The 25972-nt window shown below is 30.3% G+C and overlaps 1 protein-coding gene across 1 annotated transcript in view; it reads right to left on the bottom strand.

Annotated features, from left to right (window-relative positions):
- Positions 1-259: 259 nt before the first annotated feature.
- Positions 260-25972, bottom strand: part of LOC129983573 (protein bark beetle-like) — a 132476-nt gene continuing 106763 nt past the window's right edge. Inside the window, exons 9-16 of the mRNA XM_056093099.1 lie at positions 21746-23993; positions 18267-18709; positions 15218-15465; positions 13923-14083; positions 11828-11922; positions 8170-8377; positions 6787-7201; positions 260-2275 (exon numbers count right to left, since the gene is read on the bottom strand). Of these exons, the coding sequence (XP_055949074.1) occupies positions 1963-2275; positions 6787-7201; positions 8170-8377; positions 11828-11922; positions 13923-14083; positions 15218-15465; positions 18267-18709; positions 21746-23993 (4131 nt within the window). The 3' untranslated portion in view covers positions 260-1962. The remainder of the gene's footprint in view (positions 2276-6786; positions 7202-8169; positions 8378-11827; positions 11923-13922; positions 14084-15217; positions 15466-18266; positions 18710-21745; positions 23994-25972) is intronic.

Here is a 25972-nt window from a genome sequence, read left to right on the forward strand (position 1 = left end):
TGGTTAAAAAATAATTTAAACCCAATCATAAGCAATGGAAATTTTGTACTGAATCTTTCTTAAATTATAGAAAATGACTAATTATTTATTTAAAAATTTAGAAAACATTATTGGGAGCATTTTCTTACTTTCTAGTGTTGCTGAAACAGTTATTTTTTTAAAAAAATGTTGCATTTTCTATAGTTGTAAGCGATGTAAATGTTTATGCAGTGCAAACAGATTTTTTTTTTTTTTCCAAAATGATAAAATATAGACCATAACATTTTAAAAAGGTAAATTTTTATTTTAAATAAAAATTTTAAAATATGTACAATACATTGCCACTTTAAATAGAAATTATATACATACATAATTAAGCTAAGTAATGTAAAAGCAAAATTGCAGGAATAGAACTAGATTTTATGGTACTTAGGATAAAAAATTTGTTTGATGGTCCATCTGTAGTTGGTTCCAGACAATTGAACATTTTCAGTCTTATTTAAATAATGCATATACAAAATATATCCAATTTATTTTTCTATGTAATCTTAAATATTTCAAAATGAATTGACTTGTGTTCATTAGGATATTAATGCTAAACAAAAGAAATTTTAGAGAATAATTTATTATATACCCATTAAGTATTCATTTCTCAACATTTATTTTTCTAATTAAAATAAATTATTGGAGGTTTGAAGCATTCTCTATATCAATTATTTCTATTATATTTATTTCAGTACCATTTCTTTATACATTCCTGTGTCTACAATTATGTAAATAGTCTTAAGAAATAAAGCTAAAAATGATATAAAATATATTTCATGATATTCAATTAAAAAAATATGAGTTATGAAAATCTATCTTATGGGGCATTTCAAAAGGCAGTGTCTTTCATGCTAATAATTTCATGATTATTTACAATGAAATAGTAAGAAAATTAAATATGGAATGTAAACAAATATTTTGATTACTTCTCTATTCTACTTATCAAAAATGTATGACTCATCTGTGCATATTGCACATAAAAAAGCTATATTCAAACATTTTTTTTTTTTTTTTTTTTTTTCCTTTTCTTTTGAGCAACATACAAACAGAGAAGGCACTTATATAAAAGTTATTTCTCACTAAAAAATTCACTGGGATTTTAAGCAAGTTCTTGATAATATTCACACTTAACACTGATAATCCAAATGATATGTACCAGCTGATCTGCACACATAACATTTTTGTTTCACAAAAAATAACAGAATGTAGCTCCTTTTCAAAGACAATATAAAATAAGGCATTTCTTGGCACCTGGGGAGTTAGTAAAATTATCAGTCTCTTTTATTGCAGTCTATCATTTCCAGAAGTAATGTTTATCCTATGTTTGTGTGGTGGCTTGATGCTTGCCCATTCTTTATTTTTTAACTTAAAAAGTAGTTTGATCATGATAAATCTGAATAGAAAATCTAAATCATGTCTACATCTAATTGCATTAACTTAACTACTATTAAATCTTGCAGATCAATAATTGCGATCATTAATATTGATTAAATTAACAATTTTCTTAAATTTGGTATTTAGTATCTTGTATAAAGTATTTTTTTTTTAAGCTTGAAATGGTTTTGAAGATATATAATTGTTATCAAAGCTGAGTTACAGCCACACTGAATGAATCAAATCACTGACAAACTGAAACAAATTTACAAATGTAACATTAAAATATTAATTTTTATGTTGATCTTTTTATGAACTTTTATCTATATAGTTGTAATTCCTAAAATTCATTACTCTTATTTCGCTTAAATATAGCATCATATTAGCTATAATACTTGAATTCATCACTAGAGCCACCACAACTTGTCAAAATAATTTGATGATACTGGCTTGCATTAAGTCCAGCTTAATGAAAGACAATTCACGCAAGCACAGCTTGCTTGTAATGTACAGAAAGTATGCTTGTAGGAACATAAGATTGACTGATAATGATTCAATGTTTAGTTACATGGCAGTTTCTAAAGGCGGAGCTCGATTACTGCTCCGACTACTGCCCCCATTCGACTCGACAGTCAAGGGTGGTGAGGGCGTTTGACGATATGGACCCACATGATACGGTTGCTCTTTAGTTTCTCTTTCGAGGGAACGTTTCATGTCCAGGGTTGAACCTGTGGAAGAACTCCAGTCTCGAGATATGTCATTGGAATTACGAGATACGGAACGGTCCACAAAACATTGATTTTCGTAGGTCAAGTCAAAAGTTGGGCGGGCCATTAAATCAGCTGTTCTGTTTTCGTGTTGAGCATCTGGACGGAACCTATCGGAAAAGAAAAGTCAATTAAAAAGTGTAATTTTTTTTAAAGAAATATGATTACAACTTTACAAATAGTTTCCCACTTGTTCAAAAGTTATGCCTCAATAAAATTTCAAAGTTAAAGGATAGTAGTTTTCTAAATTTATCACCAAAAAATTTTTTTTTGTCAAGGAGTATGTATAATTTTACAATTAGTACAAAATTTTTACTATAAATTCAAGATAATCCTTAAATAGAAGTCCTGAATATCCTTAAATAGTCGTATTATAACCAGTACCGAGGACAGCTGGCGCTCAGGATACCTTTGTCATTCAGGCATTCTTCCCTCTTATCCTCCTAGCATTCCTAAGATTGATCGCTTTCAGTGATTTAGCTAATGTAATAATAACCTGGAGCATGGCATCTCCCCCTCCCTCCTTTGTTCGCCTTAAGATTGATGCCTAGAAAATCCATGAACTCCCGGCTGCTAAGCAACTGGATATTATTTAAATAAATTAATCAAAAAATAATGGAGCAATTAATTTTGGGCAAATGGATAACTAAACAAGATAAAAAGTTTTGTTAATAGTTTACGTTTTAATCATAAGAATTACATAATGTCAAATGAAATACAGGGTGTATCAGTACAATGGTTGCAAACTTTCAGGAGAGATAGATACACCTAGACGATGGAAAATCGCATAGCAATGCGCGGTCGGATACAAGAAAGGGAGGAACAATGTGAGCTGATCGGAAGTCCAGGACACACCCGGTATTTTCGCTAACATTAGATTTTCACTGCGCCGTAGTTGTGAGACCTGCATCATGGCCTGGGGTCGTAATTACGAACACCTTCTTTGATGAAGATCATTATCACTTTATGTCCTTTTTCTTTATGTACTAAAAACAATTAACATCTTTTCTCATCATGTTCGTGTCTTTCCTTTCGTCATGTTCCTTTCGTTTCCTGTGTTTTGAGTCGTCACTGCCGCTCCAGGAAAGCGTTTCCGACCATGCATTGCTATGAGATTTCCCATCGTCTAGGTGTACTTTTGAAAGTTTGTAACCGCTGTACTGATACATATGCAAAGCAGAAAGTTTATGTATTAAGCGGAAATTCAACTTGTGAACGGATGTAGCTGCAGTTATAAAAGTGGTGTTTATATACGTAGGAAAAAGAGTAGAATCTATACAATTACAATATTCGCAGTGTCTTTAGCAGCGAAACACAGAACTTAGTAATCTCATTTCAAAAAACATCGGCTATATGGAAAAAAATGCAACAAAAATTTGTTCAGGAATGTTAATTGATTAGGGAGGGATTCCATGTTAAGAATGGGACGATTTATTTCAAATGCTCTGGCACGGACACATAATTTACTTTCTGTGCTTCTAAGTTTTATAATTCTAGATGAAACACTGTGGGTGTTTTTGGTGGCATGCAAATACAAGAAGCCTTATAGTTCCATAATTATGAAGATAAACATGCAGAAAGGAAAAAAGTTCCCAGTCAGTGTTATCATAAGTTATTAGTGTTTCCTCGTAATTGAGACTTGATAATAATTTAATTATATTAACTCAGTGGTTCTTAACCTTTTTAAGCCGCGACCCAAATTTGAGAAATATTTAAGAAAAAGTCAAAATTTTTTCATTGCTTTATTTTAGATCGTATTTTTAAAAAAATCTTCAATCCTACGATGATGATTTTTTTTAACTTACAAATTTTTTATTTATTTTTTAATAATAAAGAAACAAAAGTACTTTTAGATCCAAGGAAAATTTAATTAATAATCAAGTGTTTTTAATAATTTTTATTGACCAAATTAAAATATATTTACAACTTTTTGAAAATAATTGACATTTTAACTTATTCCTAAAAAAAAGAAATATCAAAGTTGATTCTTAATATCAAATGACATATCATTAATTCGTAAACGAATTGTATCATTTGATAATGGTATCTTTTGTAATTTCTTTGAACTTTCATCTCCGCACATGACACGTGCCATGTCAATGGCAGCAGGTTTTATAAGTTTTTCAGCAATATTATGGGGTTTCTTTTGTCTTGCAATATGCCAAGCCACATGAAAAGAAGCAAGTGTAGCTTGTTTGGCAGAATTTATAAAACCACTACTACTTGGTGCATCCAAACGCTGTCTTTTTAAAAGGGCTTCTTTTCTTGCGAAAAAAGTACGATCTTTTCCCTCAAAGGAAAATTTTTTATGTTTTGCATCAAAATGTCTTTTAAGTTTGTTCAGTTGGATCGATTCATTACTTAATATTTCACTGCACAACACGCATTGCGGCTTGTTCACTCCTCTATCATAAATGCAAGTAAAACCTAATTCTAAAAATGCTTCCTTGTATTCACGTTTTGCCATTATTAGGGTGATTACAATTTTTTTACAATTAATTACAATTCTTTACAATTACAATTTAGAAACGAGTTTTTGACAGAGAGCTTACTGAGTCTGCGCGCACGCAAAGCAATGGCGTGCGTATTACCAACACCTCCTATACTCTGTTTCACCCTAACTTGGCAGTATTGTAAAAGGCAGAAAATGTGACGCTCCGCGCTGGGAAAGAGTTCCCCATCCATTTTGACTTTAAAACAACTAAAATCCGCTTAAATTTATCAAATTATATCATAAATTACAGATATCGTTTTTTTTATCAGCATTTATTTAGTTCTCACCGTTAGTTTAGTTCTATTTAGTTCTCACCGTTATTATCATCACACGTACTTTTTTTGCTCTCGCTTTTTAATCAGCTGATATTTTTTGATCTTGTTAATCACATTCATTTTCGATTGTTGATATTTATTCAAGTCGTCATTTCTAAAATGTCTGAAATTTGGTGTATTACTAACTTTTTTGGTTCGACTCAGCGCGACCCAATTTTGGGTCGCGACCCATAGGTTAAGAACCGCTGTTAATGGAGTTAATAATTAACTCCTGATTTAAAGCAACATGGCAATTGCTTTTTGAAATAACTCGTAATTTTGAACCATGACCACATGGCAAGAATTGGATTTAATTTATCATCTCCATTTTTAAACTTCCATATTCCATTAAAGGATATTGAACCTTCGAATTTAGATTTAAAACGCATCAGGCTATATAGAAGATGCATCCTAAGTTGGAACACTGGGAAATGGAGACATATGTCGGAGCTGATAAATATGGTGTTATTTGCAGCACAAGTACCGCAATTTCCTGTGTATTATCTGTGGCGGCGTATAATCCGCAGTTGCAACTTTTAGCCCTCACAAAAAAAAAAAAAAAAAAAAAAAAAATCAGCAGATAATCTGCATCACTGTATAATTCGCAACGACAGATTATTAGTGACGATTTTCATGTGTTTTTGACAAATAATCTGCGGATTATATCCAGGAAATATGTAATTGGAGTATATATGAGATCAAGGTATGGCATCATACATTTCCCTATCACCCTATTAACACTAAAGTGCCGAACAACCATATTACGATATCTTCACTATATTGCAGATAATTCCAGTTCAGAATATCGAATAACTTCATGGGGATCATACAATATCTTGTGCTAATAGAGTTGTAAGCAGTCAGACATCCACTGTTGCATGTAATTACATTAAGCTATTCATAACTTTCATGGGATAATATTCATGGTAATTTTTAAAATATTGTTAAATTTTGTTTTTCCGAAATATAAAGTTATGCGTTCTTTAATTTTAAATCATACTTACTGAATTATTTATTTAATAGCGGTCATTATATCGAAACGCATGACCAGCTGCTTTTGCATGGGACAGTTTTTATAGATGGTATTGCAAAATATAAAAAGGAAAGTTCTGAAAACATATTCAAATACCCGGCATCGCTCTGCTGCTTGATAAGAGAGAGTCTACGTAAAATTAATAGCTGAGAGTTGCAAGGATGCGTCCATACTCTTGTATAGCACTGATTGTACCATTTTGATTTTAGTAACTTTTTGATCAACAAAATCGATTTAACCCGCTTTTTCTTTTGTTTTAGACAGAGAGATTAGATAAGACAGAAAAAATTAGCATTCAATATCCAACTGCGAATACTGAAATGCTATGAACTACGATTACTGGAGAGTTGGTCAATCCATTATGGAGATGGCCTTTCAGACAATAAGTGTTGCGACTCCCTAACGTCTGACATAGAATTTGGGATTAAAAGGTAAAAAGGCCAATGTTTTAAGAAGGGTGTTATTACTTCAGCACTATTTAAAACGGGATATTCAAAATGTGAATTATATAGCACAATAAAGCGATTTCTAAAAATTTATAAAGCAACAATCAACATAATATTTCAAAGAATATTTAGTCTTTGCATTAGAACATTTGGTTTCACTTAGCAATGCTGAGAAAAAGTTTGCTGAGTTTCGGCATTAAAGATGAATTCCTTAATAAATCAAATATACTTAATTATAAAAATCGTATTTTCATCGGAAAAAAATTCAATTAAAAGATTGTAAAATAAAAATTTTAATGATAGTTATATAAGATTCTTAGAAACCAAAACATACCCTCCAAAACCAGAGAAATCCCCATTTGGAACTCTAGAGGAACTTGTGTCTCCCAAAGTATTTTCGTAACTATCATCTAATGAACAACTAAATCTTGAAGCTGATTTTTCAACCGAATCTAAACTTCCATTCATTTTCATCGGTGCTGGTTTAGGCTCCGATTCGGTTTCAAAAGCTCTTTCGATTCTTCTCTTGTATCCTAATTCTGAAAATCCCGTCAGAGAGCGGTTGGATCTAATGGATGCTCGGATGGAGTTGCGACGTTCCAGCTTTTCTCTGTATCTTTGGCGCGATTTGCAAAGCCAGAATCCAACACACAGAACAACAAATATAAGAGCAAAGGCAGTTACTCCAAGGAAAGCTATTGTCAGAGGCTCCATAAACCATAATCTAGTGGATACGGTGATTTCAGGATCTGAAAAGATGACTAGATTACTCAGTCATCATAAATGGATTACATTTCTAATATTAGTAATGAAGAAGAAATTCTAATTAAAATGATATGACCAAAACATTACTTTGCCATAATTTCTATTAAAGAGCTAAAAGTAATATTTGAATAGAATTAGAAAATTCAAAAATCTATATAAAAGTTTATTAATTTAAATTTTAAATGCAATTGATGGAAAAAGATACTACATGTTGAATATTATAATAATGTTAATTTAATATTAATTTATTAATAAACACTGTGAAGAAAATGGAAATAAAAAAAATCTGAAATTGGTTATACAGAAAATATTCAAATGCATGCTTAAATATTCACGAATTTCCTAAAAAAATAAATGAAAAAATTCTATAAACTGATACAGCTATATGAAATTTGCGTATTCTAATTTAATAAATATTTTAGCATTTCTTAAACTTTATATTATTTTAATATAAAATATTCGATAATATAAACATAGGGATTTTATTTTATTATCAATTTAGTTTTTAATAAAGTAGCTTTTTACAGAATTTTGCCTGACTCCAGGATGGTATGTGACACTAATTTTGAAAAAAAAGAACGGGGAAAAAAACTAATCTAAAATAGAAAAAAGTAAACTTAGTTGTGTGGACATTAATATAAGAAATTTAATTTCTTCAGAAATGCATTCAAAAGTATACAAAATTATGATGAAATAGGAATTATTTTAAAAACAACAAAATTCGGAGAAGGGGAAGGGATGCAAAAACACAGACAAAATTGAAACATAAATGTATTATCAATATTTCTGGTTCAGACTCAGAAGATCTTCAAAATCCATGAAATATAAGAAGAATCTTGAAAATCTACTATTCTGATTAGAGACAGAAGAATAAATTTGAGAAGTAATAAAAAAGAATAAATAAAGAAATAAATACAAAAAGTATGTTTAGGATTTTAACTGCAGCTCTTACCTCTTTCACATAAAAATGGAAAATATTCGTCACAAGGATGCTTGACAACTTTTCTGTTAACTAGAACCGCACATTCACGAGGAGATATATCTAGAGACCTGATCCAGAATCGGTCAGAATAATGCTGATAGTAATATTGTTGCTCTTTGACAAATTCCATTAATTCAGCATGCTTTGTTTTTATGTAAGGCATTGAAGCATTGTCCATCTAAAACAGATGCATGCAATTATTTTAATTATCTTTGAGGTAAATTTTAAAAGTGCAACGTTTCATTAAATAATGATATTTCAAATTAATGCAAGGGATTTGAAAGAGAGTATAATTTTATTCCTATATAAATAAAATGCATTATCATTCGATGCCAGTTCAAGTATAGTATGTCTTGTCATCTGATCGCAACTCAAAATAACATGGTTCGTTCCAAAAAAGTTCTAGTATTGCTTTAAAATGGGATATTAGTATAACTAAACTAATTCATGTCCTGCAACTATAGACCTAAAACTTATTTCAGCTGCTTTGAGAAAGTATTACACTTTTAACAGCAACTGCAACCAATTCCACAAAATAAATGCCATATAAGTGGGCTGGTGCACGTTGAGTCCCTCGGGTCTAAACATCACTCTAGGTGAAAATGTTTGGTGGGTGGGGTAGGGGATTACTAGATCAGGTTCATCCTTTTATTTGACTATGATTCATATTACAAGGCCCATCTCAAATTAACTTTTGTGTAGTTTAAAATGGTATATTAATATAACTAAACTAAACTAAACATGTCAATAACAGTAGGCTGTAAATATTCTAATAAAAATCATTCAAAAAGATTCAAGCTATACTTTTGTATGACTTAAATATAAATTAAATACAAATTTTGATACTTTAAACATGAAAGAATGAGAAAAAAAAATTTAGAAAGAAATTCATCATTTCTCTATTAAAATACTATGAATTTTTTCAAGAAATTTAAATTGATATGCAGAGAAATTGATTTAAAATGCTATAAAACATAGCTTCTCACAAAAAAATAATAAAATACAATAGGCCCTCAGTAATCCGGTACTTTATCAATTCGACCCATCTTATAGAACGGCATTTTTAGAAGTTTTGTTTAGTTTAGTTATATTAACGCCCCGTTTTGAAAGCAACAATAGGACTATTTTGGGACGGATCTCGTAATTTTGAACCGCGGTCAAATGACGAGGACGACACCTGAACTGGCACCCCTCTCCAAACTTATGCACCACATCAGCGATTCGTCTGGTCCCGAAAGATTTAGCGTGCACCAGAACCGTTTACACGACGGTTCTTTGGTGGAATCGGATCTCGAACTAGAAACCCTCCGGTTCCGAACTCGAGACATTACCACCAGGCCACCGCGGCCCGACATTTTCAGAAGGGCAAGAGATGGCAATAAAGAGAAAACTAGTTACTTTAGGATAATTTTAGTAAACTTAGCGGACTAAACAATAGGATTTTGAAATATATTTTGTAATATTTATTATATATAATATAAATTATGGTAAAGTTTGGTATATTTTATGTAATAAACAAATTTTGCGACAAATAAAAAATGAATCAATGAGTCCGTTGATTAGATATCTATCGGGTTACTAGAGTGATTCAGAAGCTATTGTAAAATAAATCAAGAAATATGGCATAATATTTTACTGCAGTGATATTCGAACTTCTGTTTTAATATTACTATATAAACACAGGATACCGAGATTTTTTTATTCTAGAAGATGAAAAGAGTTCAAAGAACTTTACTTCTATAATTTTGAGTTTTGAAAAAAATTGCATTCGAAGAATGAGAATGACACATCCGATTTACTTAAAAGGAGCTTAATTTTAAGCTCGAGAATTATAATTCGTTACCCTAAAACTAAAATACTCATAAAACATAAGGATTTTTGTATGGGATTATTTGAAAGAATAATCCAACAAATCCTCATTACAACGGAAACTGTCCTCTTACTGATGGCACATTTTTCAAACCGCACTGTTAGATTTAGCACAATCCACCATTCCATGGCGTGTACATTCATATTTTGGAATATAAAGTGATTATTTTTACATTCTTAATTTGTAGCATATTACCGTAAAAAGGAAGCATTTTTATGCCATTTTTAAAATTAAAAATAAGTAAATCAGGTATAGTTTTATTTCTAAACAATTCTTTATCTAATTTTAATAAATTAAAATACTTTTTAAGCATATTTTACAACAATATCGTCCATTGTTTTAATTATTCAATTACCATATCACGCACTTTAATTCGTATTATGTTACTGTGAAAACATTTTTTTCACCATTTTTAAAACTAAATATAAATAAATAATTCAGTGATGCCAGTTTTATTTCTAAACATTTCTTATTAACATCATTCAATATTTTAATAAATTAAAAAAAATGTTTTGTGTATATTTTACAACAATATCTCCCATTGTTTTAATTATTCAATTACCATATCACGTGCCTTGCAGGGATATTGAATATTGTACGTTATCTCTATATATTGATTATTGTACGTGTGCATATTATCGCTGCTATATTAAAGAATGAATTTTAATAATAAAGACAAATGATTCAAACCTAAAACATTGTCACGGTGCGTTGTTTTTGATTAGACGTTTAAATTTCCATCATTTTCTCCATCACAGGCGCTTATTATTACTCGACATTCTGACAACTACTTTGAAATATGAAAATAATTTTCTATGCGAATTTCCGAGCATTTTTAGACTTGGCTTACTTAATTGAGCTTATTCATATTTTACTGTCCATATTTTAATCTTTTAGCGGGTGGGCGTATGTGAGAGATACACTAGAGCAACATTTCATTCCATATCTTTTTACCACAGGACGCTACGGAAACATGATTTAGGCTATTGTTGCAGTTCCTTTCGATGCATTTTCAGTTAAGATTAGGAATTCGAGTAGTTAATAGAACTCTGCGAATTTACTATTTGCATTTCAGAGATACGCGCGACCGTCGACGTAAGCTTTTGCTGTATTTTTGTTTCTCTGTTGTTTTAAAAAATTGTAGCTGCAATCTACAGCTACGTTATTGATTCGATTTGAAATAATGTAAAATATCTACGTTATTATCGTAAATATTTTACAATACAATAAAAAATTATTTAGAAAGAAATATCTACGAAAGCTGGCAAATGTCACAGAGAATATGATGACTGAAAAGCATCTTACTTCTTACAAAACGAGCCAAACAAAAAGTTTTGGTACAAAAAAAAAAAAAAAAAAAAAAGATTTGAACGAAGTGTCGTCAAGTAAAACCACCGATTATATTTGGCCTAGCCAATTACAAATTCATTTTAATAATTAACTTCTACAAAATAATATTTAACAATAGCGTATTTAGGAAATGCGCGCCATCGTTCATGTTAGTGTAGAGGGTACGACCACTGGACGGTTAAACGCCATGCCCCACGCGTGTCTCACAATTATTTTGCAATGAAGTTTCTTTGTGATGGAAAGTGATCAACTTGCTTTTCAGAGAAAGTTTCCCGAAATAAAGTTCAAAGGGACACTTTTCATTACGTATGGCTAAAGAAGTGGTCAAGATGAAAACTTAATAAAAACCTTTAATTAAAACGTTTAAAATTATCTGGGTCTATAAAATAAAATTCACTTAAAACTGACCTCACAAAACTTCTTTGCTTCTGCAAATGTCATTACTCCTCCCACATATAAGAAACAAGTGTCTCCGATTTTAGTCCACCCTCCAGCGCATTTACCTATAAAGAAAAACATGTTTTAAATAAAACAAATCAATAAAAATAAAACCATTATTTCCTATCAATCCATTTTAATACTATCAACTTTCAACTTATTTCATAATACTTTCATGTTATAAAAAAATGTACTACACAGAAAAATTGTTTCACCATTACTCGTATTTTAAGCAAATGATAGCAAATTTGATAGAACATAGAAAAGAAAATCCAGATAGAGTGCCCAATTCTCGATTAATTCGAATATTTGTAAAATATAGCGTTGTTTTTTGTTTAATCTTGATGTAAAGTGAAAAAAACTGACAAAGAACAACCCTTTCTTTTTGACTACTTAGTGACAAAAATCAGTTTAAATCTACGATTTTGGTATTAAATGCAACTAATATAATTTATCTTCCTTGTTTACTTCCTGAATTATCATACTCTCATAGTCATGAAGAGATAGAGAACAAACAATTGACTTTAAGACGGCTTTAATCGAAACTTAGACGCAGATTTATATAAAAACCATTCACTAAAATTCGTCTATCTACCTTGCTGCCATTTTGAGCTATTGTGTTCATTTATGCACCAATAGACAGATCGCCGGCCAATCAGCTTATTAACGGACTTGAAAAACCATAACCGAATTTCACTTATATAACCATTTGCGTTTTTACTTTCTGATATACGTAGTAAAGAGAAAGTATTGTAATCGTCAAAAAATTCAAACTCGAGATTTTGGCGGATCTTCACATTTTACAACTCCCTGAGTTTGAAAAATACGTTTTTAGAAAATGTATGTTAATAATGTTCATCTCTCTGTGATAAAGATAACTCAAAAACGCTTAGAGCTAGACAGTCGGAATTTGGTATACGATCTTGACACGAAATTTGCAGATTTCTCTCATATTTTGAGGAAAATCCGTTCAGAGGAAGTCTGTCTATCAGGTTGTTGAAATATAAGTTAACACAATAATTATGAAACGAAGAGAGTTAGATAGATAAAAATTCGATACATATATTTAACACCTATAGGGTAGGCACCCATTAAATTTTTGAGTCAAATGGGTGGGTTGACGTTTGTCAGTCTGTAATTTCAGAAACGCATAATATATCGAATTTGGTATGGAGTTTTCTAGCAAGTGCAGTTTTGTGTCATATTTTTGCTTCAATCGGCTGACAGAACAGAAATGAGATTTTAGGATATTATTAACTGATTGCCAGGGATTAATCTCCAAATAACTCGCCAAGGATGGCACGAAAAATTCAGTAAAATTTCTAAATTCACACCAAAGGTTATTTCGCAATTATTGTATGCCAATACCATTGCCTTATTCAATGTTCACAATTTTTTGAGAGGGGTAGGAAATAATATCTACATTAAAGGGTATACGAGAAAGTTTTAGGACTCGCGCTGGTTAAATTATTGTATTCACTTGTAGTGGAATGAACTAACAGACAAAATTTTATTTTATTTCATTTATTTATTGTGGATATAGGAAGGTCTAAAACAATCAGATTCCTTACATGTCGATGTAGAATTTTTATTTTTTACAGTTTCTTTCCCTCTCTTAAGAATGTGACACTTTCACTGTAGAATTTATAAATAAATGGACTAAAACGACACATTAAATTCTAAGTAAATAATTTTTAATGTAAGTTCATGCTTCCAACGGAAAAAAATTATAGACATGATAAATAAGTGCTTCACTTAATATTTATATTCCGAAGCCAGATTTTTAAATTTACTAAAAACATATTCACATATGACATGGATGTAGTTATGCAATAAGAAAGTCATTTCCAAAAGCCATTTAATGTATATACCAAAAAAGTCATTTCTAAAAAAAATCTATATAAAAGTTTGAATGGTTCACTCCAAAATTAATTATTGAAAAATCTCTAACCGTGAATCTGAAATCTACGAAATATTATTTGATTCCAAAGTTTTGATTTAAGTTTAACTATCATTTAATAATAAATAATAAATGCAGTCTATGAGAAAATAAATCTATATTTACCACTTAGGACTGTTGAGTTATCATGCAGGAAAGGCTGAAATTCAACTTCAAGGAGTTCTTCGAAATCGTAATAATCTTTGATACGTCCAGAGACAGCAGCAGTACCATTAAATCCCCACCAATTCATTTTGGCATTGATAGGAGGTTCTCGGTTATTTAAACTGCAGAAAGATCACAAATTGGTATATAATATAATTTTCATGCCTTTTGAACATAAAAATAACATTTTGCTTCTTTTTGTATCTTTCTTCCATAGTATGTTTTCTAATAAATTCGCTGAATCAACCAGAAACCTTTTTAAAATCTAGTTTTAATACAAAATATTCTTTAAAGTTTTGATATATATATATATATATATATCAGAAAATATAAACCTATCACTCGTTGAGAAATAAAAATTAATAAAAAAATTATTTTCACCCAAGTTCTATAATTTTGCAGGGATCACAATAATTTAAAAAAAATGTTTATCCAAATTAAAACTTAATTTTAAATCTTCTCGGCGAATAAACGATTTTTAAACTTACTGAATCAACAAAAATCATATTATATATATATATATATCATAGAACATATTATTTAATTGGTTAATTTTACTTTTTATTTATATGTGTTTGTTATTATTCTTTTCAGCATTTTATTTTAATGCAATCCTATTGGAATTTCAAAACGCTAATACATTTTAAATCTAAAAATAGCATTGATGTCGCAACAATTAATTTCATTTCTTTCATTTTGTTACACATCTCTTCTAATGTAGCAGTTAACTAACTGAGTGATGAAACCACCAAGTTAAATTTCCCTAACAAGCAGTTTCAAATATAGAATGAAAAGCAATTCTTAATAAATAAGTAGTTTTAAAAAATTTAAAATATACCTATCTTTTTTTCATCTTATATTCAAGAACAAGTGATATAAGAAAGCCTTAATAAATAAAAGCTTTAATAAGCTTTTTGATAATAAAATTTAAAGTTAAAAATATGGATAAATCAGATAGATACTTGACTTTCTAATCTTTTTCATTCTAGGATTTAAAAGCATATGCTTTATTTTAATTGACTTTCCTATATGCACAGTATGTTTTTTGATACTTAAAAACATGAAAGAGAAAAATCTTTGAACATATGCTGACCGTCATTTGGAAAACAGCGTTATAAAAATCATTGTTTTACGCATGAACTAAGAGTTGTTACATAAAATAAAATAATCAATACCGGACAATCAATCATGAAAATTGAGATCTAATTCACAAACTAAATAATAAATAAATAAATATCAATAAATCAGACACTTACTAAGTACGATTCTTGGCAGCCAATTCAAAGTCATTTTCCGGGTTAAGTAAATAGTTATAGTTGAATCTTTGGCCTGCTTTACCAGCAATTATTGTACTTTTATCCCAGTAATCAGTGGCAATGTTTCTCCAAAACCAATTTCTTTCACATGTCTGATAAGACAGCGGCATTCTTTCAAATCCTTGCACGTCAAGAATATGCATGCCGGTATTGTTGTAAGCCATATTTTCAGTCAAATTGGAAACAACCTAAAAGTGTCGTGGTAACACAGCATTAGTGATTTAAATGAGCATATCTATTTTTTCTTTTTTGATGTTCAAAATATCTTATATTTTACAAAAGTTTCTTACTTTTGATTAAAAAAATAACTTTCAGCAGAAAAATCAAACATATCTATACACAAAGTGAAGTCCAAATTTTACAGATGTATTATATATGCTACTGGCAAAATATGAAATAACGGCATCCTATAGAATGCCAATACATTGTATATAATGCCGGATGTTTTTAGGCAAAGTATGACACATGAGAATTACATACTTTCCCTAGGCATTGTATATACTTACTACCTAGGCATTCTATAGAATGACAAATGCTATTTAAGAAAAGTATAAAAAAAAAGGTCTTGATAAGGCTATTATATAAATGACATGCATTCCTCAAATCTACAAATATTATTCGGTAAAAATAATGAGAGTGCCATTAAAAAAATTATTCCAAATACGTAAATAAAAATGGAAGTTGTACAAAACAAAATTTATGCCTTTTTATTTAAAATTTATGCCATGAATGGCATACTGAATTATATTTTTTCACACAAAGACATTTCATATTTTGGCACTTTGTTTTACACATACATTTGCCGAATCCTTGGTCGCTTCCACTGGACTTAGCAATTGCAACTGACTGGAGAGGAATTTAGAGGATTGGAATATCTTCACTTCTAAGCAAACTAAGCAAGTTCTTTCGGTGTAAAGTGATATTCGAAACCAATCGAAGATGTATTTCATACCTTGATGGTTTCTCATTTGGTATTCTATATAATGCCTAGAAAATTTGTGGAATATGAATCGTTTCATACACTGCTGGCTAGTTTTAGGTATTATATACAATGCTTAAGCATTCTATAGAATGCTGCATTTCATATTTTGTCAGTAAGGATCATTCATATTTTGCCAGATGGGATTTCATATTTTGTTATGCAGTATATGCATATCACATTCCAAATTATCCGGCATTGTACCAATCCGATCTCTATTATAGTCCGGTATTTTCAAAATTTCGAGTTCAGATGGGAATAAAGTAATTTTGGTGTAGCGGATTTCAAAAATATTATATGGTATCTTGTAGCATTAAATATATATTGTATAAAGTCCAGTACAATTCGAAAAATTTAGCTCAATAAAACATAATTTTAATTACTGTATTGATTTAAAAATATGTTATAAATCCGGCGCCTTCATAAATCTTCAACTATTTTTATTCAATATCTGCTGGATTATTGAGACTTTATAAATGTATTGTACATACGCAATACATTTTCAAATTATTTTTCAAAAATAGATAATCTTTCAGGATGTAAAATCAATACAACAAGTGCATTTCATAATAGGAAATGAAAAATTATGAAAAAAAAAAAATGTGTAGGATGATTTAAAAATCAATGAGCAATGTAATCAATTTTCCCCGAAAATGATTTTTGCAGTATGGCAAAAGATTCCAAATAGTATATTATATATATATATATATAAACAGAAATGCTGCTTAATTGTTGTTGTTGTTTATGCTGCTTAATTGTTGTTGTTGTTTATGCTGCTTAATACTGTGAGAAAGTACAGGTTACTTATCCGACTGCAGTACTAAAAAAAAAAGAATTCTTAAATGATTGAACATTAATATCTTATCTCATGAAATACATTTTTGCACTAACTACATAATTGAATAATTAATGAATTCTGATTTCATGACAAAAAAATATTTTAAAAAATTCTGAGATAATTTGTTTTTTTTGAGCAAACGATATATTTCCATCTTTATTTGTTTGCAAATTATTGATTTTTTAATTTGTAATTAACATTTGACTTCTAAAATACCCTGGACTTTAAAATTATTTTGTATTGTTTTAGATCATGACTTCTTGAATAATACATTCGACTTTAAGTGGGACCTTGTATCTTTAATTTGCGATCTCTAAAACACCACATGGGAATGTTTCTCTTTGATCGTTCAATTTTAGGTACCGAAATCAACGCAGAAAAGCAATTATTTCACTGAAATTAAACAAATAAAGGCATAAGATTAAAAAAACCTTTCTTGGATTTTATAAATATATCTCGAAGAGTTATATAGGAATACACTGGGGATTATGAAAAGAGAATTCGCGTTTGCAGAAGTCTTCTGTAATTTGAATCGAACAGAAGGTTGAAAGAATTTAAGAATTCTCAGCTTAGTTAGAAAAGTAATTACAAAAACATAATTCATTTATTATTCATTATTGCTAATGAAATTTATCACTAAATTTTTTAATCTCCTCCAACCCAAAATATCATTTGTGAATAAAAAAAAATATTGAAAAAAATTAGAAATAGTTTGTGTTTAATTAAAATTATCCATTAACTATTTATTTATAACCAAATCGTATTGCCATTTCAGCACATATAAATTCAGTATGAAAATAACTAATGTCATCTATTGATTACTAAAAATATAGCAGTTACATAACTCTACTAACTTTTCTTTTGATACAACAGATGGCGTTACCTTATTATCAAGGTATATTTCCCATTATCCTTCCTGAGGGTCATTATTATATTGTATTCTAAAGGAGTGTCATGTATGTTCGTGTTCGTTTTGTGTTGTGAAATGTGAAAATAATTAAATAACTGTTCCTGAAATTTCTCTATTACTTTCATCTACTTCCTAATGACGTTATAAAGAGTTTTGTCCTTCTATAAAAGTAGATTATTCCTCAAGCAAAACGGAAAGGGTTAAAAAAAAAGTCTAAAAACTATTAAAAAATACAGAGAAACTAAAAAAAAATTGTAATTACCTGCGATATAACAATGGTGTCTCTATATTGAGCATAATTTCTATTAAAATAGTTCCGCAAAACCGTTATAAACTGAAACGCACCAGATTTTCTCCCTTGTAGTTTCAGCACTTCTCTGTTTCTGTTCTCTGTAAACAAATTATTCACAATCATTCCTTTAAGAGCTGAAACAGCTGTTCTTGAGTCAACGTTCAACTGAAGTCCGCCCTGATTCTTCATTATCAGATTGTTGTAAAAATACAGCAGTTTTGCATTTTGTAGGTCCAATAAAATGGCGCTGTCTCCGAGAGTGAAGTTTCCAAATAACTCGCGGCCGTTATTATCAATTCGATTGTATCTCAATGTTATTGCTGGCGTGATTTCTCCTGCACTTCTGTAAGATATACCTTCTTTCCCATTATTTGAGATTTGGGAGTAGGAAATATTATGTTGGGAATCACGAACTAAAAAAAGAAAATATATAGCACTGAGTTAGCATAAAATCCGTTATAACACTTCAAAAACTGTAAGCTCTTTTGATAAACATAATGAATTAATAAAAAAAATTATATTTAGAACAGTGGTATAACAGTAAAAAAGCATGAAGGTAAGTGCAGACAGACTCCCGAAGAAATAATTAGAAACAGCGAATACAAAATATTAATACATCTATTTTACTTTTTAATCTTTCCAAGGTCGGTAATTTTCAAACCATGTTTTTAAATTTTTTTTTTTTTTTTTTTTAGGTACAGAATATTCGTTTAATGATTTATTCTATATTCGAAAAGATGTGTTTCAGTATCCGATAAAGAAAAAGAATATTACTGATCCCAAATTTTATCTTTTCATGAATTTATCGGTTCATTTGTGGTGAAAGTTTATAAACCAGTTAACAGCTACTTTACATGAGCAATTGCTTTTGTATTGTGGTCACGTTATTAACAATTGCTTTTGTATTGTGGCCATGTTACTGGGCTGCGAACCACAAGGTCCCCGGTTCTATCCTCGCTCATACCAACCCGCTACACATTAATATCGTTTTTTCGAAAACATTCATTATTCGTGAGCTTGGAAAGGTTAAGCTGAACGGTGTTCGACGCGTTTTATACGTCTTTAGCAGTGTATGTAGTATATTTGAATAGTTCTCAATAGATGTAGTGGCGAAAATATATTCTGCGCAAACTCGCACTCAGCACTTAAAGAGACGGTGGATTCTATTAGGTATTTTTTTGCGAATTATTCACTTAGAATTATGAAATTTTTTATGCATATGAATTAAGATATAAATACGTCAAATATCTTGTAAAAAAATTTTTAATGAAATTTTATTTCTAAAAGATATATAATTTTTTATATTTTTAAAATATTCCAATCGACTTATTTTTTTTTCCTTATTCCCAATATAAATTTATTTAGAATAAAACTGTGTATAATCTGAAAATTCCAATTAAATGCTAATTTTTTTAGAAATATTTTTATGTACACTTACTGAATTTTCGTTAAAATGTTATGTTTTTCAGAACTAAAGCTGATTTCTCACTACCTAAAAAACTCGAAATTTAAAATGCGTACCCTATTTTCTTTTAATGTTTAACCGGAATCTTTATTTTCAATTCTATTTAATTTCTTCAAAAATTAAGACACCTCGAATATTTCAAAGATCTAATCTAATTACAAAATCATTTTTAAAAAGTAATTGAAATCTGCTTTTTTTTTTCTATGCCTTTGAAATATTCATTTTATTGAACAATATATCTTACAGCACTATTTTAGTTAAATATAAACATATATTTTAGTTAAGAAACGATAAAAATAAAATTTAAGGTTTCTATTCATATTTGCTTATTTCAAAGTTCAAACAAATACAAATTTACAAATATACTTTTTTTTTTACAAATTTTTAAATAAATGCGATTGAATGAAACCATTAAAAAAATCATAGTATATAAAGCTCTCTGATTTTAATCTTCACTGAATGAATTATATTTCGTGATCAAAATCTTCATATCTTTTAAATAGTAAAAGTGTTAAAGCATGACATAGGAAAGGATGACACTATTTGGTTAACTATTCATAAGACAAGAGGAATTTGGATGGTTTTAAATTTTTTTTTCCGAGCAGGGATAAATATAGCAAGATGCATATTCTTATAAATTATTTTGATGGAAAATGATTTCAAAACAAAGAAAGTAAAATGAAGAACATAAGTTATTTTAACTTCACATTAATTAACTTTACTTAATACAGAAAAATACAGGGTGGTTATAATTAAAGTTCCACTTTGAAATGGTCTAACAGGAAAACTACAGAACCAAATGTTATCAGACTCGGTAATAATTTAAAGGAGGTCTTAGGAATTTCTTTTCTGCAAAAAAAAAAAAAAAAAAAAAAAAAAAAAAGTTCACAAACTCACCACTAAGTGTGAAATGGCGATGTATCAATATTGTTAAGCAAAATACGATATGAAGACACTGGTTTAAAATGTGTTTAATCGTTTTTTAAACGTGTTGCAAAGCATGTTCAATGTATATTATCTCAAAAGCAATGTTTATGATGATAATCTAAGAAATTTGGCCGAACTGAAAGATGCGATGCACCGACATGTGCGCAACATTCCTCCTGATATGCTAAGAGTTACTGTTGAGGATGCAGTAATGCGATTTAACTTGCTTTCAGACAATGGTGGAGACCACATTGAATATGCTTTGTAACATGTTTCAGAAACGATTAAACTCATTTTAAACCGATGTCTTCAAGTCCTATTTTGTTTGACAATATTGCATACAGCTCCGTTTCCCCCTGGTAGTAAGTTTTTGAACTTTTTTTTTGGCGGGAAAGAAATTCCCATGAACTCCTTTAAACTAAGATTGATAGCATTTGCTCCAGTAGTTTTCCTTTTATGACCATTTCAAAGTGGAACTTTAATTATAAAAACCCTGTATATTATAGGCCTTTTAGATGCTTTCGCAATCTTTCTAATGTTCATAAAATTTATTAATATCGTTAATGTCCCATTTTCGAGCAGCAGGAAGAACTGTTTTAGAATGAAATGCATATATTTGAGCTATATTCGGGTGATGAATGACACTTGATCTCGCTTTCCAAAAACCCCTCCCCCAAGCCACAAGATGATATCTGATCCGCAACGAAAAATGTATCATGCATCAGGAGCGCATACATTGAAAATCTTCGGCAGAAGCAGTATCCAAACTCACGATCTTCTGATCCCAAAGTGGCTAAATATTATCTGACCGTCCCGGTACTCTAATGTTCTATCAAATATTGCTTTATAAAAAGGAATTTATTTCACATATTTATTCTGTTATAACTGAAATGTGAACACCACCTTCTTCCTAGATCAAGAAAAACTCTCAAACAATTCATTTATACCTTTCGCACAATAGTGTACAGTTAACATATACAAAATTGGCATAATATATTGAAATAATAGCATATTAAGATCAGTTCTACTCACAGATAAAATAATAATTACTGCCTACCTGTTGGATGTGATATTGGAAGGGTAACAACTTCAGCAATAAATCCATAATCTCCGCTACCACCAACTGTATGAAGAATAACACTTAAAGTAACTTCCGAAGATACGTAAAATTTCGTTATATTCTCAACTCCTAAATGCCATCCAATAGTACTTAACTCAGGCGATGTTTGGTTAAATACATCACCATCATAGATTTTTATGGAGTCTGGCTGGGCAGCATATTTAGAGCCATCAAACAAGTTGAATTGCAGAAGCCTAAATCCTATTTGCTTCCCGTAATGGCGTGAACTAAATATCTTCACACAATCTACCGGCTGATTATCATATTTATAATATAAAAGAATTCTATTATCGATTTCCATCTGTTTGTTGGTATCACACATATCTACCATACCGAATACTCCATAGGAAATGTCAACTTTTCGCAAGGGATCATAGCCAAGTTTTTTCACATCTGCATCTCCAGAGGATTCACCAGTCAATGATAGGAAATTCACACCGACTCCCATATTATCCTTAATAATAATATCATTAAAAGCTAAACTGCCTGAAACACCAATCACTTCAATTCCATGAGATGCGCTATTAGTCACAGTAATGTAATCCATCTGAACTTCCCGCTGAACTAGTTGAATGGCAGCACTTTTTTCATTATGAAGTATGCCAGCCCCTATGATAAGGACATTTTCTAACCGGGAGGATTCTGTAGAAACATAACTGAGGGTGGGTCTGCTCAAAGGAGAATCAACAGTTTCGAAACTTCGAATGGAGAATCTGATGCCTCCCCAGTGGTCTTCATTTTTAGGTAATGCCTCTGATCCACAATATACATAAACAAAGTCCCGATCATAAGGGCACTTATAATTGTCTACATAGCCATTCAAACGATATTCACAGTCAGATAATGCAGATTCTGCTCCGACGCATTCTAAGGAATGAGGCCATGATCGAATGTGACTAGTTTGAGTCGGGCCCATATCAAGTCTGGGACCAAGGGCTGTGTAGACATTTAATGTACTGTACCCCAGTTCTTTGCAAACTACTTGAGCGTTTCTTTCTGTAAATCTAGCATCACATATCGGGACCCATTGCTTCGTAGTATCATTATAGATTTCAAGAAAGCCATCACTTCGTGGATTTTCACATTTAACATCAACGCATAAACGGGACGAACGAGATTCTGCTTGTCTGCGAAATTGCGTTTCATCGACTATTTTAACTGGTTTCATTATAACAGGATCTTCTTTTGTGCCTTCAGCAACCAGATCACCGAGGACAAGTATTCCAACACTTGGATAAAATTCAATCACAACACCCGGATCTATGAACAATGTAACACCAGGCATTATGGTTAAATCTGAAGATACAATATAGGGATCCGATCGGCGCGATAATTTTAGATTATTGTACAGACGTCCGCCAATCAATCCATCATTAAATACCAACTGGTCCCTATTATTAAAATATGTAACACCACTATCAATATTTGAAGTTTTCAAATAAGGATTGAAATCGGCAATGGCATATCCATTCCAATCATCAAAATCAAATATTCTTTTTTGAATTTCATTTACTTCCGTTGTTCCCCACCAGTTACTTCCAACATTTATTTTATTATCAATAGATCCAGTTAAAACGCCAGTTAAGAGCTCGAACTGAAGATTTCGGTTTTCAAAAATGTTCCTGGTGATGTTTATGAGTTGAACTCCTCTAATACCGAGGGCGTAACTGGTCGGTTGATACCCAAACTTCTGTCCTGCTCCAATATCTCGGTTGTTTGTCACTATATTCTTCCGAAAATAGGCTGGAACTAATCCAAATTGATTTGCATGGCTCTGTAGATTGAACTCAATGCCAAAAACAGCGGAGTTATCTTTGATATTATTGCTTTCGATCAAAAGTTCTTTTTCCATTCCAGAGAAACTAAGAATACCGCGTTTGCAAATATTGTTCTGGAATAGGCAACGAGATATGTTCACACGAGCAAAATGTCCGCCGATGGAAAACTCGAATTTCCGATTGTTTCTCAAAGCGCAATCGTGCATCGAAAAAGAATGAGTGTAATTTTCGTTATACTGCCATACATATGGGAGTCTTATATCTACACCACCTTCTTCATTGAATTCAAAAACAGTAGTATTAATGGTCCAGTGAAAGAGGTTGTTTGAATTTCGAATGTCTCTACTGTAATGCAGCAGTCCTTTTCTGTTATTTTTAATGTTGCAATTGATGAAAGTGTAGTTGATCTGAAAAGAGAGAAGGAAAAAAAAATTAGAATGTTATCGAGAAAAGCACAAATAAAATTTTTAAAAAAATGGAAAATTAGAAAGATTACAACTAGAGACGCAATTTTTTCAGGATGTTAGAAATATGTTGCAATTGCAAAGACCTATATGGTGGTAGATATCATACGCATCAATAATATCGTATTTCAAAATTTTAATCATTTTCCTTTCAGATTGAAAAAAACATAGTATATATTTTAAAAAGAATGAATATTTCACTAAAAACTAATAAACGTCAAATTTCTTAATTTCTGACTGACAGAAAAACGCAATTTAGTTGTATTCTCTGGACATTTTTAAAAATATATCCAATAAAATGAAAAAAAAACATGCTAAGTAGTGCAGTAGTGTTTTTTTCCTATCCGATTTTAAAATAAAATAGAATGTTGATTCATTTTAAAAGTCATCGCTAATCAAATTAAATCCAATTTTGATATTATTCTTAATAATGAGTAGTCAAAAAATATTTGACGAGGGCAATGATGTCTTATAGTTATTTCAAAAACCTAAAACATTAACAAAAATTTTTGAAGCTCTTTTAAATGAATTTGTGTGTTTCCTAAAATACCAAATATAACAACATAATGCATGACATTATGGCATTTCATTAGACAAACCAATGCACAAGATAAATAATCAAACAGTTCAAAACCAATTATCTCCCCCACCTCATACACATTTGCACTAAAGTTTATATACAAGTTTTTTTGCATTTTGGAGTTATTGAGTTCACTTGTAATCGAATAGCCAGACAAACGAATTACCAATGAATGGATTGTTTAAATTTTGATAGAAATTTACAAATTTAATCGTAAGTTTACATACCAAATTTCACCCGTCTAGCTCAAAGAGTTTTTGAGTAATTGCATTCATAGATAGATAGACAGATTGTATGGCAGATAGAAACAATGCTAAAAATGTGTATTTCGAAATCAGGGTGGTCGGAAGCGTAAAGATTCGTTGAAATCGTAAGTTCCAATTTTTTGACGATTACAGTATTTTCTTCCATATTTCTTATACGTGAAAAGAAAAACATGTAAGATGTTTCACAAGGTAAGTTATCGATATTTCAGAGTATTATTTTTAACTCCTAGTATTTAATTCAAATAAATATGTAGTATAAATTGATTGTAGATTTTATTTTGTCTTTGTATTCTTGATGATCCACTGGCTAGAAGAAAATTCAAAATTGGCTGTAAATCAATCGTGTAATACATTCCTTTAATTGCGTTATCTTCTATAATTGGGATATGAAATCACCCAAGAAACAACAAATGTTATTTTATTTTTTTTATTTAAACATTAAACAGTTATAAGACAGATTCCTATAGGTCTCCTGTAGTCTCATGACAAGACTTTGGTAAAATAAATGAAGAAATTTTTCCGATCATGGTCTCTAGAACCCCAACCCACCCTTCGTTGAAAGCACTAATTTTTGACTGCTTCTAACATCAACAATTTATTTTTCAAGATAGTAACTCAGTTGCAAAGAAACCTACCTTTCTTTTCCAGCTTGAAGTGAGGAATTTTTAAAATTTATTCCATGTGTTAAACGCAATTACTGTTTTCTATCAAAATATGCATTTCAAATGAATTTCATTTCCATTTATTATTTAGTTCTTTCAAATTGTTAAAAATTATCGAAATTAATTTCATTCCTTTTACCGATGACTCTCTTGTGGCTTTTCTGGCTGGTGGCGGAACCATTTATTTTCAGTTTTTAACTCAGCACAAAAATTTTCCTAATTTTGAGTATTTAAATGAATTATGAACATAGGAAATCAGAAATAACCAACAAAAAATATTGCAAACGAAAGAGAAAATTTAAAAACAGGAAAATAAAAGCGAGTTAACCCTTTAAAAAGGCCATTTTTTTCTAGTTATGGTATATTAAAATAGTTTTAAGATTAAGGTTGACTTAAGCAAAGTGATTAATTTAG

Source organism: Argiope bruennichi, chromosome 9 (assembly GCF_947563725.1).
Source record: "Argiope bruennichi chromosome 9, qqArgBrue1.1, whole genome shotgun sequence".
NCBI lineage: Eukaryota > Metazoa > Arthropoda > Arachnida > Araneae > Araneidae > Argiope > Argiope bruennichi.